The 21,426-nt window shown below is 38.2% G+C and overlaps 1 protein-coding gene across 9 annotated transcripts in view; it reads left to right on the forward strand.

The window, feature by feature from the left end:
- Nucleotides 1–21,426, forward strand: part of LOC134801938 (hemicentin-1) — a 669,034-nt gene that overhangs the window by 595,681 nt on the left and 51,927 nt on the right. For all 9 annotated transcript variants that reach the window (XM_063774564.1, XM_063774565.1, XM_063774560.1 and 6 more), the window contains exon 7: nt 4,399–4,556. In XM_063774564.1, coding sequence (XP_063630634.1) covers nt 4,399–4,556 — 158 coding nt within the window. The remainder of the gene's footprint in view (nt 1–4,398; nt 4,557–21,426) is intronic.

Genomic DNA, 21,426 nt, shown 5'->3' on the forward strand with positions numbered 1-21,426 from the left:
TGATACCTCATTAGATTCGTCATAATGCCTAGAAAAATGCGTTCGAAGCGTGTAGTAGCACACACAAATATTCAAAAGTTATAAGCAAAAAAAGGGGGAAAAAGTAGAGATCTTTAATTTCCCCAATATCTCAAAAAGTATTCATATTACGGTGCGAGATGGGTGGGGGGTGCTCGACCAAATGTCATAGAGGGCCCCAAGACAAAACAAACTGCATTTAAAAAATTTCAAACAGGCCGACTTTTTTTTTAATTTTTTTCAAGTTGGTCCGAGCGCGCTGAGATTTGACATGCGGCGAGCTTGGGGGCCCAAAATTACCATGTGAAAACATTTTTTTGGAAAAATCCAAAATGGCGGCGGACACGGGCTAAATTCAAATTTCTAAGTAGGTTAGGCGAGCCCGAAGGGCGAGCTTCAGGCTGGGAGGCCGAAGGCCGACCCCGCGGAGGGCCGTCAGGCCCGGAGCTTTATCTCGAATGTCCAAGCATCCTCCCCCCCCAGTAATTTTGGGCGAGGCCGAAGGCCGAGCTGCGGGAATGACGAACAAAGCAAAATCCTATACAAAAAGTGTGTTAAGCGAGCCCGAAGGGCGAGCTTCAGGCAGGGAGGCCAAAGGCCGACCCCAGTGGATGGCCGAAGGCCCGGAGCCTCCACCCCGACTCCCAAAACGCGAGGCCGAAGCCGAGCTGCGTGAATGCAGTTCCTCCAAACGTCCTACAAAGTCAACTTTCTTGATAAGCGGAGCCGGCGGGCCGAAGGCCCGAAGCGTCACACGTGAGGAGGAAGTTGGAGCTGAAACACGACCCAATAGGAAAAGTTACGATTTCCCAAGCACGCGAGGCCGAAGGCCGAGCTGCGGGAATGAAGTTCTCGCATGCGGATCTTTTCTTTCTATCAAAAGTACAACTTTATTTATTTCTCCCTTTGGAAAACAAACTACTACACAACAATAACAACAGCAGGAATGGACTGCTACCAACAATGTGGGTTAGGTTAGGTTAGAACTGCGACCCTCACAGGAACAGACTGCTACCAGAAAAGTGTGTTAGGTTAGGTTAGAAATGCGACCCTCACAGAAACGGACTGCTACCAGAAAAGTGGGTTACGTTAGGTTAGAACTGCGACCCTCACAGGAACGGACTGCTACCAGAAAAGTGGGTTAGGTTAGGTTAGAAATGCGACCCTCACAGAAACGGACTGCTACCAGAAAAGTGGGTTAGGTTAGGTTAGAACTGCGACCCTCACAGGAACGGACTGCTACCAGAAAAGTGAGTTAGGTTAGGTTAGAACTGAGAACCCGACAGAAACGGACTGCTACCAGAAAAGTGGGTTAGGTTAATAGTTACAACAGCACAAACAACAGCAACAACAACACGTCAACAACAGCACCAACAGCAAACAACACGCGTACCGCGGGGCCCTCGGGCCCCGCGCACAGGGCAAAATCTAGTTAATATTATTAAAGAGGAGGATATTTCCAATACAACATTATATACTTGCAGGACTGTATCTCTATTATTTATACTTTTTATTCAACGCTGAACACAGTCCTCCACGCCTCATTTTCGGCGTGAAAAAGCGATTACGTAACATTCAATATAATTTTAAAGGTGTATAAAAAAAATATAAAAAAAAAACATTTAGTAAACTTTACTTAATCAGATTATTTGTGAAGGGTGCGGAATACGGGGTGTGATTACAGGGAGTTCAAAATAAGGCGGGTATAAGACATTTTTTTTAAATATTTTGTGTTATTCAGTCAGTTACGTGGTCTTTCACTATCGGCCTCATCTGAGAATTCAAAGTCGCTCAACGAGCTATGGAGAGGGCTATGCTCGGAGTTTCTCTGAGTGATCAAATCAGAAATGAGGAGATCCGTAGACGAACTAAAGTCACCGACATATACTGTGTGCATATTTATTTGCGTTATTTGACATCTGTCACTCACAACAGCAATACAACGTAAAATGTCTCGCACATCGAAATCACAAAGGAAAACAATTGCACTACGAACGTTTACGTTCTACGTCTTTTTTTTAATTTTAGGGCTAGCCGGACACCACCTTTATGAATCGGTAGTCGTCTAAGTAAATCGATATGAATTTTTCATTTTTCTTTTAATAAAAATAAGGAAAAGGTGGATAATCAACTGTAAATATGGATATATTTATCGTCACCTAACAGACAACAAATTTGACACAGAAATAACATAAATAAACTTTAAAATAGATCCCCAGTTAGTTTAGATTTTGACGATGGGTGCGACCTACTCGGTGGGTGTATTAAATGCCTTGCGCGAAAACCATATAATTCTAGCTTTATTTAAATCGCAAATAAAAATTCATTATACGTCACAATTCGATACCTCAGTCTACGTGCCATCCAATCGTAATCGCTTGCTGTGACTATCGATTTGGGTTAGTTACATCTCTATACAAGATGTCCAGTAATTAATGGACAACCTTCTAACCATCGACAGGGCAGCTTAGGCTGGTCCAGAAAATGCACTTATAGGTCTAGTAAAAGTTTCGTGGTTTTCGAGATAATCGCACTTTTGTCTTTTTTACTAGTTAGCACCATACTTCACTTTAAACACCATCTAGGCCATATCTTTATTTGTAGAAATGTAAATAGCATGTGTGATACCATTTTAGAATCAGTATTAGATAAACTATTTTTAAGAAAGTTGGCCACTCTGTTCTCCATACATTTTTTTTTCACCACACGCGACCAGACTTCTTGAAAATGTTATATATATGGGCAGGCCACATTGCGCGCAGAGAAGATGGCCGATGGTGTCGAAAAGTGCTCGAGTGGAGACCACGACTAGCAAGCGCAGCGTAGGACGTCCACCCACAAGATGGACAGACGACCTTGTTAAGGCCGTCGGAAGACGCTGGATGCGGGTCGCTTCCGACCGGAATGGAGGTCCAAGGGGAAGGCCTATGTTCAGCAGTGGACGTCTTATGGCTGAGATGATGATGATGAGTCAGTTACAACTTAATTAAAAAAATATATATATATAGTACTTAATAAAATGTAGGTACCATCGGTGCGCGAGTTTGACTCGCACTTAATTGAATTATTTTCTTGAAAACATTGTTTCGTTAAAATTGTGTGATCATTAAAACAGGTATAAAGTCGATAGGTATTGTAAACAATAATTTATTAAGTTAGGCAACAAAAGTATTGGAAATTGTGATAATGAGACCCACCAAAAACATTTTCATGTAAAATGTTGCCAAGAAGAAACCATAAGGCTTGCACTGACAAAAAGTTATCAGAAATTTACTTTGAAACTGTTTTTTTTTGTTTTTAGAGCTTATAAATAAGTACTACTGATCAGTAACAACGTTTTAATTTCACGGCAGCGTTATTGAGTTATAAAGGAATCTGTAAAGTAAAATTATTGATTAAGGTTAATAACCTTTATAAATAGAACCCTTAATTGACCGTCTCCTTTAAAATTGTTACTTTCCTTTAGGTACTTTAACTCGAACACGCTGCCATGAAATTAAAACGTTCTTTACTGATCAATAATAAGTACACATGTCTATATAAAAATAATAATTCTACATGAAATGATCAGAAATACGTAATGCAAAAAATACATAAATACATATACAATAAAAACTCTAAAACGTGACCATTTCCCGGTCTAGTTAAAATACTGCCATCATAAGATCATTATACTGTGACCCGTCTGCTATGTTTACCGTGCGCGACGCGCGCTCACGATCTCGGCGAGCGGGTCGCGGGACGCGCGGGCGGGGCTTCACGGTTTGCCGCGCACCTCACCCCCTCAGATTCGTTTATGAGTCGAATCATATCGCCTTAAGTATATAAATACATTCTTCCATAGATATATACTTAGAAAACATACAGTCATACATACATCACAAGAAAATATTCGTGATTCTTGCTCAATTCGCACCCAGAACCTCCAGTTTTGTAAGGCTCACCATACAAATCTTTCCTATTTTTAATTTGAAGCTTGTTGTATAGTAAACTAGGATGAATTTTGTTAGTTTGAGAAGGTATTGAAACAATAAAAATGCTACTTTATTTGCTTAATGTAAGGTTCTAAATAGATTGACACGGAGAGTACATTGTAATACGCATCGGGCGTTACGAGGCTAGCTTCGCAGACTTTGCTACTACCTAAATTGTTTGTTTTTACTATCTTTCTCAATATTTTCTCACCGTTTAAACCTTCCCTGGACTTCTACGAATAATTCAATACTAAAATTAACCAAATCGGTCCAGCTGTTTTCGAGTGTTATCGAGACAAACGAACAGCATTTCATTTTTATATACCCGGGCAAAAATCCGGTCCCACAATCGGTCTACTAAGCAAAAGTAAATTTTTCCTCATCTAACCCTCAATTTTCCTTTCAGTCCCCCCATCGAAAGTGGAGATCCTCGGCGTCGGAGACCACGTGACCCAGGGCACCACCCTGACCATGACCTGCGTGGTCAAGGGGGCTAATCCACCGGCCGTCGTTCAGTGGTACAATGGAACTACCCTGCTCGATTCGAGGCAGCAGGAAGTTAAGGTAAGAATCTTCTCCTCGTTTCCTCTTGACTGAGGTTGTTGATGAGGACATTGTTATGTGTACCAAGGCTCTCCATTCTATTGTTATGACGGTGCATATGGCAGGGTACAAGCATGACCATGACGTGTGTGGTCAAAGGGGCTAATCCACCGACCGTCGTGCAGTGGTACAATGGAACTACCCTGCTAGATTCTAGGCAGCAAGAAGTAGACGAGACATTTTTTTATACGTATGCGAAAGTGTAAAACTAGGCAGCTAGAGGACGATCTGACCATAGTGAACGTGGCCAAGGGGGCTAAACATATCGGTCATCGTTCAGTGGTAGGTATTATTGAAACACAAGCCCGCAACTAAAAATGTTCTTAATTTGTAGCTTAACTGAAACCACGAAAGTTGGTGATGCTGGTTCAAATTGATTTTCTGCCCCCGGATGCCTTTGTAATTTTTAATCAATATTTTTCATAATTACCTACAAATAGGGTTTGCAATCCGGATCCGAAATGTATGAAATTATCCGGATCTGGATCCGGATCCGCGGATCTTCCCATACATTTCAGATCCGTCGTGCAAACTCTACCTACAAAGCATCGTATGAAAATTAATATTCTTATAATTTTGCATCCCCACAAACACAGAATTATTTTAGCTACGTTTATGTCTGAGATTAATAATCAACTAACTCTTGAAAGTCTTGGACACTCCCATCAACCATTTAAGTTTCCAAACTCCACACACCATCTCAAGCAAACTACATCGAGCAAAAAAACAACCCCACAAACCCTATTTCTAAGTTAGATGATGCGAGGACTTATTACTGTAATCTCGCTTAGCTTAGCAACCTCAAGCGGTATTCGGACTCTACGAATCTATTTTTTTATTTGCTATTGATGCATATAGATGGTCAAGCAAATCTTGTCAGTAGAAAAAGGCGCGAAATTCAAATCTTCTATGAGACGGTATCCCTTCGCGCCTACATTTTTCAAATTTGCCGCCTTTTTCTAGTGACAAGATCTGCTTGACCGAGTATAATTAAGTATTGTATAAGTTTTTATTGTGGATTTAACTAAGTCCCATGAAATACCTTATTAAGAGCTACCGACTTTACCCAGGTATCTTCAGTGATAATTAAAAAATTGCAATTATTTCTCCAAAATTATTTTAAATACCGTCAACCGGGACATATTTTATGCTTAAAGGGGGGATTGCGTCAGGAGGAGGGGATGGGACACTAGTGTGCGTAAAGCATCACCCTAAGGTATCATACTACATTCATTTAATGCTGGCTATAATTTGTTTGTCTTCCCCATACATTAGAACATAACGTGACAGAATCAATTTTGAAATATTGAATCAAGTAACAAAAGTAAGATAACACGGGAGGCACGGAATACAAAACTGATGATTTCGTCGAAAACATATTTTTTTTGCTGAAAATACATTAGGGTTCAATCGGTATTACGGTATAACTTAAATTATTCATTAAATCCATACTGACAGCGACACCGTGAGACACGAGCGAGATGCAAAGACATGTAATGTCAAAATTGAATCAAGATGACATCCATTTGCAAGTCCGAATCAGTTCCCGGGGTTATCTGCGCTAATGTGCGACTTCACTTAATTTAACTTAAAGACGGTTGCAAATTCGTCTTCATTAAGAAGGAAACTGTTTTAGACGGCTGTCACACAAATGGTTTGAGTCTGTGAAATTGTTTGGTGATAATTTTAGCGTCAATAACGATAATTGATTCGAGTTCGAATTATCTAGGTTTTAAGTAGAATTAGTTTTGTAACTATAATGTGTTCTTCTTCTTCGCGTTGTCTCGGCATTTTGCCACGGCTCATGGGAGCCTGGGGTCCGCTTGGCAATTTTAAAAGTGAGAAGCGAAGATAACTTTTATGAGTCCCTACTGATAATACATTATCTGCAATCGGTATTTCAATCACAGACAACGAAATGCCATTATTGACTCTTAAAATATTATTATTCTACTTCAGACAGGATGTCGCTAAAACGCTACGCTTTTTTGCGTACGAAAGGATCGCTGTAAAACCACACAAACATGACAACATGATGACATACATATTCTCATAGACACTCACTTTAGAGTTTTTAGGTCACCTTTTTGAAATTTTAGCACGTTTCAAGACCATTTTAAGTTGCATTGCACCAAAATTATACACAAGGTTGAAATAGTTGTATGGCCGCCGGTACCGCATACACATCTTCACCGAATGCCTGAGCACGTAGAATAACGAATTTTCTGGCGACTTCCTTGCGATAATCAAAGCGAAGGTGCCTGACGCTTACGTGCGACCAATATTAATATACCGGACTATCAGAGAGACCACGGAATATTAATACTAAGAGTTAAAACGCATATTATTGAGAGGGCATCTTTAGCAGAGTGAGCGCTACCACCCACGACATTAGTACTTGAATGGCGCGATAGATGGCGCCACTAGTTCAGGATTTCAATCAATAGGGAATATTAGACAAAGCTCTGCGTAGGTGGCACCACTAGCACATAGAGTAAACAAACCTCATTGACATTCAATGACACATCATGCGTCACTAGGTCAATCACATGGCCTACCGTGAAATACGACAGTCGAAAGTTCGGTTTCTGCCTCTCTATCACTCTTACTTATTCGATCAATAGAGAGACAGATAAAGAAATTTCGATTTTCGTGTTTCGCGGTAGGCCACCTGACAAACCGCCTTGATGCATCAATATCATAGTGAAAACTTGTCAAAAAACTGTTTCAGCCTAGTATGTTTAAGTTACTCTATGGTTTACTAAACAAATTAGTCCTGCACTCTGGCGGCAGAACATTGCAGTAATATTCCCTATTGTGCAAACTTTTGTATGGACTGACGTTTATCTGACAGTGCTATTTGTACGTTACGTACAAATCATGTAGAAATAGCCATACATTTGACGTGCCCCTCCCCCGCAAAAATCGGCAGACTGTTTTGTAAAGAAAATGACAGCCAAGGCGTATCCAGTTACTAAATGCTCTTAGATTGCAGTGTGACACGCGTACTATTTAATATAGGTAATCTCATCACACTCTCCAAAATAATTTCTTCAGGCAAAAACCTAAAAATTCCCCCAAATTTTTCCCTAACCCCCATAATAACCTTTAATTACTGGAAAAGCTGACATCTCACTCGGAACTATTATTCCTCGGAAACATTATCTCGGCCCCGCAGCCGTATTATTCCGGCGGAAAATTCTTGGACAAAAAAAAAGAATTAATCCGACCATTCTTCACTGTCATCTTGGTTTAAGTTGGAATAATACTGGGGCATAGACTTTCTCGTGTAGACTCCGTATTACCTTCGTATTTACTCCGTATTATTACGTTAGATGTAAAATTTGTACACAAGCATTTTTTTGTAGGCAGTCTCGGTTTCAACCCCTTTTTCAAAAAGTGAATAGAATCGGGCGTTACTTTGCGGAAAACCAAAATATTACTTTGCTAATCCGCAAATTTGCTGATTGACTAGCACGTTATCTTTTCGCGGATTAGCAAAGTAGTATTTTGGTTTTAATTAACCCCCTTTTCACTGTATTAGGGAATCATTCCGCGATAAAATATAGTATTTGTCTTATTTAAGATTATTAGGTAACTATTTCATGCGTAATTACGTCCAAATCGGTCTTTCTGTGAAAGTTGTACAAGTTTAAAGTAATATTGATAATAATAATAGGCGATCTTACGCCTGTGCTAAGCTTAAAATAAGCTTTGAATCACACCAATCATTCTTACACAATTCACGACAAACTTTAACATTAATGAAATAAAATATACAAAATTTAGTTAAAAAATATGGTTGTCTGTAAAGTCGGTTTACGGATGATAATTTTGCGTGATAACTATATACTTTGGCCGTAACGTTACCATCGAGATCTATCCACGACGTTACTATGGAGATCTGTCCACAACGCGACACTTTGTCGTGCATGCTACCGGTGTTCATCGATATTTATAAGATGTTATCACGTCAAAAAAAAATCTACTGATACATCAAGTTACTGGAGTTTAAAATCACTCACCATAAGTCGTGAACGAGGCCTCAACAATGCCTGGCAATGACTGGCCTGGCATCAGCGGTAAGCGTGAATCTTCTTGCTGGCATCATCTAGTGTGTGTGATCTGTGACCGAAATTCAGTGATCAGGCAATGTTTAAAGTAGGCCGGAAAGGTGACGCGGCCTTTCGTTATTGCCAAATGTCTTGGGAGTTTTCTTGCTAATTTAAAAAAAGGTTGTCTGTAAAGTCGGTTTATGGACGATAATTTAACGACGATAAGAAAACATTACCATTACATTACCAAAGACATATGTAACTTCGTATAAGATGAATAAAGTCTAAGGAAAAAACGTGCCTCGGAAATCAAGAAAAAGTCATTCTCGGATAGATGGCGCACACACCTTTGGCCTATGCTCGGCTTGATGGCGTGACGACACCGTTTCATATTTAACAATTTTAACACATAGATATCAGTGAATGGAAATGTGTCAAAATGATATAAAAATAATAAAATCATTTATACATGTACCTTGTAGTGTTCGCTTCTTCAACTGTATCCACTAGTTCCACTACACAATAATATAATAATGAATATCGGCTCCTCGGCTACGCTACGCGACGTGACTCGGCTTCCGTATCTCAAATACCACTGCGCGCTTGCACGCGCGTAGAGTCCGTGTTCGTGCGCAGGAGACGACAGATATACGCATCTCTTTCGCACGTATACTACATCCCTTCCTTATTGTTAAGTTTGTTGTATTAATATTTTTGGATAATTAAATAAAACAGTAATTTCAATAATCATCATTATTTATTTTTATAATCATTACTTTAACACAACTACTTCCTGCTTCGTTAACTTCCTTAGTACTTTTATACTTCACTTTATTTATGTATATATTTAGCAATATTTTTGCGCTTCATGCATTAGCATTACTTCACGTCTTCCTCTTATCCCTTATTAAATTTTAAGATATATATTTAATTATCTGATTCGCCATCATTCGTCTCTGTCGTCTCTTCGTCCAAGATTTTCCATTGTCCTTCGACCTTTTTTAAATGCATCATGTTTCTTCTCAGTCTTTGTCCAGTTTCGTTATTTTCAATGTTTACATCTCCGCCTTTACAAGATACTACAGTGTGAGGGGTTGGCTCATAATTTGGAGCTAACTTATTTGTCTTATTCATATTTTTAACATAAACCTCATCCCCTACTTTTATGTTTCCATCCTCAACTCTTCTCTTCTTGTTCGCGTACTCTTTTCCTTTTTCTTTTTGCTCTCTGTCCCTGTCTCTGACGTCCATATCTTGGTCTTTATAATTATATTCAAACGTATCTATCATCGGTATCTTGTCTCTAAATTTCCGTTGGAAAAATAATTCCGCTGGCGTCTTTCCCGTTGTCGTATGGGGAGTACTATTATACATAGTCAGATATTCCAAGAGCGAATCTTTCCAGTTCTTTTTGTCAATTTGACTTATCTTTAAACGTTTAATAATGTCTCTGTTCTGACGTTCCACCTCTCCATTTTGCTGGGGCCAGTAAGGGATAGTGTTGAACAAATGGATGTCATTATTTTGGCAAAAATCTCTGAACTCCTGACTAACGAACTGTTTACCGTTGTCCGCCGTAATCGTGATTGGACATCCTAGTCGACTAAACATTTCCTTCAATATAGCTATCATAGCCTTGCTTGATATATCGCGGCAAGCCTTTATTTCCTTATACCGCGAATAGTAGTCGATTACTACCAGAAGGTAATCCCCAGACGGCAAAGGACCTAAGAGATCAATTGCAATATCAACCCAGGGGTGTGTCGGCAATTCCCTTCTCTTGATCGGATTTGGGGGATTTGGCGCTGAAACAAGGGTGCATCCTTTACACGACTTAACCAGTCTCTCAACGTCCTTGTCGTACCTGGGCCACCATACTTTAGCTCTAAGCCTAGCTTTCATTCCAACGACTCCAGGATGGCCTTCGTGGGCGGCTTCTAAAACCTTTTCTCGCAATGTTTTTGGTATAATTATTTTACTACCCCTTAAAAGAATATCGCCACAAAAACACAACTCGTTTTCTAAGATTTTGTAACTCTTTATTTGTTGGTCCCATTTGGAGTCATACAGGCCTGCCTTTACTTTTTGTATATCCGAGTCCTCTTTAGAATTGCTTTCTATTTCTTGTAGCGATATTGCTACTGGTCTTATCTGTTCTACTATGTTTTGTACAAAATCTTTTCCTTTAGTGTTGCTGTTCCGTTCGTCGAGGTTCTTACATAGTCTGGAAAGGGAGTCGGCAATGTTGGTTTTTCCTGGACGATATATAACTTGAAAGTCGTATGACTGTAGACGTAATATCCATCGTTCGATACGAGCACATGGTTTAGCTTTCGGTCCGAATATCACCTCTAAAGGTTTATGATCGGTTATGAGTTCAAATCTTTTCCCAAAAAGAAACATATGAAAGTGCTCCACTGCCCATACCAGAGCTAAAGCTTCTTTTTCTGTTTGGCAATAACGTCTCTCGCACTCCGTTAAGGTTCTGTTGCCGTAAGCTATTATGCGTGGACCAGCTTCACTTGTTTGTACCAAGATCGCGCCGAGCCCCACAGGACTAGCATCTGCGAATACCATTGTTTTATTTTTAACATTATAGTATCCCAAATTAGGTATTTTAGACAAAGCCGTTTTCAAATTGTTAAATGCTGTTTCCTGATTTTCCTTCCAGAGCTCTTGGATGTCCGCATTTCTGCCTGTCTTGTGCCTTAATAATTCCTTCAGGGGTTCAGTAATTGTGGCCATATTTGGTATCCACTTCCCTACATAGTTGACGAGTCCTAAAAAACTTTGCAATTCCGAGATTGTTCGGGGTGCTCTGAAGTCCATAATAGCCGATACGTATTTATCTAGTGGTCGAATTCCTTTATTACTTAGTTCGTGTCCTAAAAATTGAATTTTATTAACGTTGTAGATACATTTTTCTTCTTTCAGAACGATATCATGCTCTTTAAGTACCTTCAGCACATTCTGAAGTCTGACATCATGTTCCTTTTGATCTTCGCCAAAAACTAATATGTCGTCAATAAAGTTGACAACTCCCTCACATCCAATTAATATGCGTTCAAGAGTTTTTTGAAATATTTCAGGAGCGCATGTAATGCCGAACATTAATCTTTTGTATCTATATACGCCTTTTCCAGATATGAATGTCGTTATATCCCGTGAGTTTGGATGGATTTCTAGCTGGTGGAATGCGTCCTTAATATCTAATTTACTGAACACTGTAGCATTCCTAAACTTTGGTAGTAGTTGGTCCATAGTCGGTAATGGATGATTTTCCCTTTTAATCGCTTTATTTGCACGTCTCATGTCAACGCAAAGCCGAATGTCACCGTTTTCTTTGATTATAGGCACAATAGGGGATATCCAACTTGGGGGGCCATGGACTTCTTCTATAATATCTTTTTCCAGTAATTCCGTAATTTTTTCCTCGACTTTGGTTTCTAAAGGTATTGGAATTCTACGGTAAGGCTGAACGATTGGTTTAATCTTATCGTCGATGGGTATTTGAATCATAATATTTTTAAGTTTAGGGAAAGGCTTTAGTTGAATTTGGTTTATTTCTAACCCAATTCTTAAAACCCCCAACTTAGTTGCTGTTGTCTTCCCCAGTAAATTTTGTGTACCTTTATCTACCACATAGAAAATTGCGTTTTCTTCTCTCCCGGCTAATTTAATGTCGGAGCGGAAAGATCCCAGCAGTCGCAAAGGTGTTTTAGATCCATAGGGGAAGAACTTCTTCTTTGGTTCTTTTATTTCGTCAACTACCCTTACTCCCATATCCTTCATTTTTTCCCATGTCTTATCCGTAATTAGATTATTTTTTGATCCTGAATCTATCATCATATATAGTTTTTTCTCCTCCCACATCACAGACCACCATGTCATCTCCGTTTATGTTAAATAAATACTCGACTTCTTCGGTTTCAGAGTCCTCCTCTTCCTCTATAATATTTCTTACCTCATGAGCTTTAGGAGATTTTTTAAATTTCTTTGAAAACTGTTTCTGTCGAGTTTCATCATGTTTTATGTCCTCATGTTTTCTTTTCAGGTTCTGACTTTTGCATTGCAACTTAAAATGCCCAATTTTGCCACATTTTAGGCATTTTTTTCCCCTAGCAGGACAGTTTTCACTGTTGGACAAATGTCCCCAGCTCCCGCATCTATAACATTCTTTCCCTTTTCTGTCTGTCTTCTCTTCCACTTTATTAACCTCTATCGGCACGTTCTTTTCTTTATTTTTGTAATCCTCTAATTGCCTGTTAATAGCCTCCAGGGCATTAGCCTCTGAGATAATATTTTCAATCGTCATGTTATCTCCTCCCTTAAGTATTTTTTTCCTCAGTTCTTCTGACGCACATCTTTCTATGATTTGATCAATCAAATGATCTTCTACGTTATCAAATTGACACTTCACCGCTTGTTGTCTAAGGCGCACCAAGAACTTCTCAAATTTTTCATTGTTTTCTTGTTTAATTTGTCTAAAGGTATGCCGTTCAAATCTTTTATTCTGCTTAGGTGCGAAGTAATTGTCCAATTTTTCAATGGCCACCTGGAATACATCCTGCTCACCGGACTCCTCTGATCTTACGTCTGCCCCTGGTATGTTAAAAAATATTTCCTGTAGTTCAGTTCCCCCCCAGTGTAACAAACTTGCTCGTTTTTTAGCAGCAGTCTTAACACCTACCGCTTCCAGGTAAATATACAAACTCCTCTTCCAACGTTCCCATCGTGTACATACAGAATTGATATCACCTTCGCAGTCAAACTTTTCAAGCGCCAGCGATGGTGTTGTCATTGTTGGCTTCCTGTTGACAAAAAATATTGACTGTAGCAGGCATTAAACAGACGTCATCCATTTAATCCTCCTCAGTCTACGTCCTTCCATCCAAATTTCCATCTGCATATATATATATATATATATTTTGTATATATGTTGATTTATGAACTGTAGTAGGCACTAAACAGACGTCATCCGTTTAATACTTCTCAGTCCGCATCCTTCCATCCAATTTTTCATTTTTTTTTTTTTTTTTTACATATTATGTATTTTATATATATTGATTTATGAACTGTAGTAGGCACTAAACAGACGTCATCTGTTCAATCCTACTCAGTCCGCATCCTTCCTTCCCAGTTTCTATGCATTTTTCCAGGTATATTACAGTCATCATCTGCATACCTATACATCTAAGTCGTAACAGCCATCACGCTTTACAACATCTTGCTTGGTACTATAGGTTTTGATTTTGACATATTTTGCATACATTTAAATTTTCACTTACTGGACTATTTACTCTCCTATTACTGGACTATTAAAACCTAAGTAATATAATCAATTTTTTCTAAAAGTCATACAGTGTAAAATAGAAATGTATGTATCTTCCTTCATTTGAAATCACACAATGACTAAGAAATAGATATTTACTATAATGTCAACGCCAGAAATTTATGTGACCGGACTATTATATTTCGACTGGTCTATTAGGTCAACATCTCTATCGAATAGGTACCTTAAGAAAACAAACTTAAACAATGCCATAATCAAAACATTTTGTGAAATACGACCCTATGTAGTGGCATTAAGTGAAAATAATAGCAAAGTTATAAGTACTATTACCGCTATGGCGTTATGTCCATTTAATTTCTTAGTTAGGTTAGGTAATTTCAAATCACTACATTAACGTAACCTAAAAAAAAGAACAGGAAACAAAACAATATTTATTTTGTTAAAGTATAAGAAGTCCCTTTAAGAAGCACAAGGTTCAATTTCGCATGTCGCTGTCTTGAATTACAAAGCTACGCCGCGCGCTCGCCGACCGACAGGTCGCGGCCCGATCGTGTTTATATTATAACCTATACTTACAGTATACTGCACGGCTTTTGTCATTTACGCTTGAGTTGTATGATTATTTTAATAATATATGCGTTATTTTTACCTCTTGTAAACTTGAGCATTACTACTATTAAGATATAGAAAGCACTTACCGTATTTCTACGGGATTCCGATCAAGTTATTAGTTACGCTACACGCCATTACATGCGCAAGCGATCTCTGTTGTTGTTTTTTTTTCCACGCTGTCAACCGCTAGGGATTGACACCGATGCTAGTGTTGTTGCAAGTTTTGATTTTCCGGTTAACACTACCTAGGTACCTACTACGCCATGCACACTCATGTTTAACTGTTTATGCAATCTGTTCAAATTAGATGTCCGTACACTGTTGATCTCAAAATAACGACGTAAATACAAAGACATGTATTGATTTACGTTCCTTAAACACATTATGTTGCTACACTTTTATTTGAAACCAGGTAGGTGTGTATACATGTATCTATTCCTTCGTATTTAGTAATTTTGAAATGTCACCAAGTTATATATTATAATGACTTACCGATTTAGCCCGTCGCCAAAATGTAGTGTTCGCTTCTTCAACTGTATCCACTAGTTCCACTACACAATAATATAATAATGAATATCGGCTCCTCGGCTACGCTACGCGACGTGACTCGGCTTCCGTACCTATCTCAAATACCACTGCGCGCTTGCACGCGCGTAGAGTCCGTGTTCGTGCGCAGGAGACGACAGATATACGCATCTCTTTCGCACGTATACTACATACCTATATACATTTCTTTTGATAATTTTATACGTTTTCATTTTGAGTTTTAGTCGTGTGTCGATAGATGACAGTAAATTTACTGTGACTTCAAAATTTACTATGACAGGAGCCCTCTATTCAATCTATTCTCTTTGACATTGCGTAACGTTACCATGGAGATCCGTCCACAACGTGACACTTTTTCGTGCATGCTACCAGTGCTCATCGATTTATAAGACGTTATCACGTCAAAAAGCCTTGTAAAAATAAAAAGCTAATTATTTGACGGCCTCCTAGTACGGTAGTGACCCTGCCTACAAAACAGGAGTCCCGGGTTCGAATCCTGGTGAGATCTTCTACTAATGTTTATCACAAATATTTATTTCTTAACTATGGGTTTTTTCTACGTCTTTAAGTATTAGTCTATATAAATAATATGTGCATCGTCGCATAGTACCCATAGTACAAGCTTTGCTTAGCTTGTGGTTAGATATTTATGTGTAGGAGTCCTCGAATATTTTTTATTTATATAACAATTTCATATTTATTGTGTGATGTACTTACACAAATATTTGTTCCTGAGTCATGGGTGTTTTTTATCTATATAAGTACGTATTTATCTATATACATAAGTATATGTATATCGTTGCCTTGCCTAGCAGCCATAGTACAAGCTTTGCTTAGTTTGGGGCTACGTTGATCTGTGTAAGATGTCCCCTGATATTTATTTATAATATAATCCTCAGTTGGTCGAAATAAATGATATTTTTATAATACTTTAATTCATAGGTAAGTTGTGATTTCCAAGCCGAAATAATGCTCTCTTAACTCGCTCAAATAGTTAACCAAACAACCCCAAATCACCCTGTATCAAACAATCTTCAAAATTATCCAAATTTCGCCCTCCAAAATCCGTCTCCCAATATTAGTCTTCACAAAGGCCTTAACTTTTAAAAGCCTTTAAAAGTACCTTAAATCGACTTCATTAACGAAGAATAAAGAAATCAGCACATTTCGGAACTTTTTAAAATATTAGAAACTCGAATTTATCCCGATTTAGGGGATTATTCTGTTCGCTAACATTGACAGGCGGTTATTCTGAGTTGGAAATGAAATATATTTAAAATACGAACTATTTCCCGGGACTTTCTGCTAGGAATGATAATGATGATCGATAATAACGATCCTATATCCTTCCCCTGACTTCAAATTATCTACATACCTACCAAATTTCATAAAACAGTCCAGTAATGATTTAAGCGTGAAATGGTGACAGACAGAGTTATTCTCGCATTTACAGTACCGTGAATATAGCCAACTTTGCCCGCTTTTTTCGAAAAAACACGAATTTCTCAAAAAAAAATATGACATCGTATGACTTTTTTTTGCTCAGCACGTTCATTGTAATCAACCGCGTCAGTTCACTTGAAAAAAAAAATTTAATCCTGTTTTTACCCACTTTTTTGGCGTTTTAGAGGGCGGGCAAAGATATCCGGGGTTGTGGCCAACATTGCCCACATCAATTTGGTGCTGAAATACAGCTCTTATGATGATGATGTCTAAGAATCACAAAAAGTTTTTGGGAAATCCTACCATTTCCTGTTAATAACTTATCGATAAGTATGTAAACTTTTGAATAAATCGGGTGAGCAATGTTGCCTACGCGTTTTTGCCCTTTTCCATACAAGACTCACCTAAGCATTTTACAAAGGCTAGGGTTGTCACTTTAGAGGAAACCTGTTACAATAGTTTAATGGCCTAAAATATGAGTTTTGCTGTATTTTTCATGCGTAAAAGTGATAAAACATCTAAATAAAGGATAATAAGACCAATCAAATACAGTATATATTTATAAACTTACTTTAGTGTACAAACCGGACTGGATTACATTGCCCACCGCCAAAATTTTTGTGTCTTTAGGCCTTTTTAGATTAAACCTCAATGGACATAATCTATGCTTCATGTTTTATAACTGAAACCCGGAAATATTTGTCAAAGGGTTCTCAATTTGTTTCTACATGCATTCATTTTTTAACAATTTTTTGCCCGCCGAAATATGCAAACGTGGTTTTCGACAAATGGTTTGATACTCAACATGAACAAATCAAACGTAATGCTGTTCTCTGGCAGGTGCGTCTCGGGCGTGAACATTCAGTGTCCAATACCGATGAGTGACAAGTGTAGGTTCCTAGGTTTCACGCTAGACCCTACTTTAAATTGGAAACACCATGTGGACTCGTTGTGCGACAGGCTTGGTAGTGCAGTGTTCGCACTACGTAAACTAAAGCCGTTGATTTCCCGTGATGCGCTGAGGCAAGCATACTTCTCCCATTTCCACTCGCTTATGACTTATGGTGTTATTCTGTGGGGCAACTCAACTGATGCTGAGAGAGTGTTACGTATGCAAAAGCGGGCGTTGCGGACAATGCTCGGTCTTAATCAGAGACAGTCCTGCAAAACCTTGTTTTCTGAACACCAAATAATGACACACTACTCTCAGTATCTTTTCGAGGTAATTATGTACACACGAAGAAACCTAGGACAGTATAAGCGAGTGGAAGTGATAGGTAAGTGCCTACGTAGTACGGGTAAACTCCGGACAGTGCCGCGTCGCACAGTACTGCAAGCAAAAAACGCACGAGTCATAGGGCCGACATACTATGAACACCTACCTGTCGACTTGAAAAAGGAGACTAATGAGGAAACGTTTAGACGCAGACTGAAGAGCCTTTTGTTGGAAAAGGAACTTTACTCCGTAAAAGAATATATACAGATAATTAAATAAATATTGAACATAGTTAGTTATATGTATATTAGATACTTGACATTGATGCGTACTATACAGTACTAGATCTATTTAATAATTGTTTTTATTATGTTATATTTTTTTAGACTTAGTATTAATTTTAATTTTTTATTGACATCATTTTCTATGATTTGTACTTTCTAGTACTGAAACTGATCTAATTTTTCTATTGACATTGTTTTATTTTTATATTTTTTACTATTGTGACATTTTGACGTTTTTAATTTATTTCGATTTGAATTCTTTTTGATTTGTTATGTACTAATTTTATTTTATTTTATGTTTTGATGTTCGGTTCTAATTCTTATTATTATTCTGAAAAACGATCATCATACGACAAGTAGTACAAGCTGAAATGTATGTATATTTTACCTGTATGAAAATTGTATATTGAGATAAATAAACTAAACTAAACTAAACTAAACTAAACTATACCCTGAAGACAACTCGCTGAAAATTCCCAAGGCAAGTTGTGCACATGTTTGGTGTATAGTTTTGTCACAAATTTAACCTATTTTCTGCTAAAAATAGCAGGGTGGCCATAAGTATTTTAAATTTTTCTACATTAACGAATTCGCTTAAAATTGTCGTTTTGGGCAAAGTTTTCCCTGGTGGCAAAGTTGGCTATATTCACGTAGGGATAAAACCTGCTTCTTATATCGTGGGGCCAATTGGAATCTACAAATGGTTAATACTGTCAATTTGTCAAATGACGTCTTTTGACATCTCTTACCTCTCGCTTGTACTACTAATTGCTAATCCTGGTCTGATACCTACTTAATTATATTACTTACTGAGTATTTTTTATACTTAGGATATCACATATACTATGATCTTTAAATTTAATTTACAAACAGAAAAATATGATTCTTAAACTATAAAATCTATACATATAATTTGTTTGCTCTTAATCTTTAAACTTGATTTTAAGATTTCACATTGTTAGAGAAATCCCTCAAACTAACAACAAGCTCCTTTTCATTTCTAGATATCTATTTAGGTACGTCTAAATCTAATTTCTATTTTCCAATACCGTAACGAATAGGTACAACATCGGGAATAAGACTTCCACAACTATCAGGCCAATTCAGGCCAATTCGAACCGTACACTGACATCAGAATGACATCTACTGATATCATTCAGTTATCGTATATTCGCAAAATAACATGATTCAAATCATTCTGATGTCACTGTACGTTCGAATTGGCCTGACAATATCGGGAATTGGACTTCCACAACTATGTCGAAACATCAATCAGATAGCGACAAATTATCTACGAGGTTAAATCCCGAAGGGAGCGACAAATTATCTACGAGATCGATACCGACCCGAAGTGTGCGACAAATTATCGAAGCCGGAATAGTACCCCTAAGGGTGTGACAAATTATTGACGGTCTTACTGTTTAAGGTTCCTAACAAACTCGTAACCTTTCAAATTCTGAGTACACCAGCATTACTGCTGCAGTATGACCAACACTGCTGTGCAAATGTCACAATTGATACTGCTCATGGTCTAATAAAACATGGTCTTCTATTCCCAGAGTGACACGGGCCTACGTCACAATAACATTGCCACTTTATTTCAACATAACATGTTACATGGGTACATTATACCTATGGTTAATAAGTTAAAATATTTCTTTATAATTTTATAATTTTCATTTATATGTATTTTATCTTAAATTTTACAATAACACGTCATTTTAATTATTCGTTAGCAATATCTTCCGATTCACGAAAGAAATTTCAGACGTTCGGGTAATTCTGTTTACATTACTGGCAACACAGGATAGTGTTCGCGTCCGTACTTCCATAATGTAGGTTTCATACAAACATGTTTACCGAATATCACGCGAGATGGCGCTGTACCGGGAGTGGCGATTTCTACATCGCGCTAACGACATTTTTATTGGGATTGTATATAAGGGTTTGGGATTATTTTGAATATATTGGCTTTATTTGTGACTGGTTGTTTATTTCCTTCATTGATAAAGAACGCCCTTTTTGGTAAAGTTAGGAGTACATACATTGGTCCTTAGCGAACCGGGATGTACTGTGGGCTTTAGTAGTGCTTCCTGCACCAAGTGGCAACGGATTGTTGTCGAGGGTGCAGTCTCCGAGGGCGGCAGCGGATTGGAGCAGTCGACGGAGTCAGCAGCGCCGTGACCCTGAGTGACGTCACGGTGATCAACTTGGCGGGAAGATTCAACTGAGGTTCAAGTACTAGTGAAATAAAAGTGTAAGAAGATTTTAAACTGTGAGTACATTTATGTTTTATCTGTGCAAAGTGTCATTATTTGGAAAGTAGAACTGTCAAGTGTCAAATTTGGACTTAGTAAAAATCATAAGACTGAAGTAGAAATTTTCAAAGTGTTTAGGACTTAGAATAATTTAAGGAAAAGTGAACCTACGGGGAACCTATGCCCGATTTCATATCGAGGTACATCAGCCAAACACTTGTGATTTTTTCAAGATTTGCTATACTGGGGACTTAGCAGATTTACGAGCAACTAAATTGGGACTTTGAAAATTCATGATTAGTTTTGTTGGGACTTGTAATTTTTCAAGATGAGTAATAAGTTGGAAGCCAGTATTAACTTACAACTGGATCAAAGTGTTCGCATTACTAAGGCATTCAATAACTACAAAAAGTCACCGAAGGAGCGGATTACCATCTCATACGTAGAAACCAGACTCGAAAACTTAGACCAACTATGGGAACAGTTTTCACGTATGCATATGCAGATACTGATGTTGCCAGAGCAAGATGTGCTACAAGACACTGCATACATGAAAGACGATGTGTATGACGCGACCAACGAGTTATACATGGATTACAAATGCGGGCTTAAGAACGCTATGAGCAAGTTAACGGCAACACCCAGCAATACTAGTCCCATGTTGTCAACTACAGCATCAACGTCAAAATCGAGTCATGTGAAGCTCCCTAAGATCACGATTCCTACTTTTTCGGGAAAGTATGAGGAGTGGATGGGATTCCGGGATTTGTTCATTTCACTCATCCACAAAAATCAGGACATCGATGACATCCAGAAGCTTCACTACCTCAAGGCGCATTTGACAGGCGAAGCGGAGCAGCTACTAAGACACATACCCATTTCTAGTGAAAGTTATGACCAGTGTTGGGCCCAGTTAGAGAGTCGCTATAATAACAAGCAATATTTGGCGAATTGCATTTTAAAGAGATTTTTTGGACAAAAGACTCTTCTGACTGAGTCTGCCACTGACATTAAGCATATGTTAGATTGTACCACAGAAACGTTGAACGCATTGTCTAGTCTCAAAATTGATACAAACACTTGGGATATTATTATCATTTACATTGTCAGTCATAAATTGGATC

The sequence above is a fragment of the Cydia splendana genome, chromosome 23, assembly GCF_910591565.1.
Source record: "Cydia splendana chromosome 23, ilCydSple1.2, whole genome shotgun sequence".
In the NCBI taxonomy this organism is placed as follows: domain Eukaryota; kingdom Metazoa; phylum Arthropoda; class Insecta; order Lepidoptera; family Tortricidae; genus Cydia; species Cydia splendana.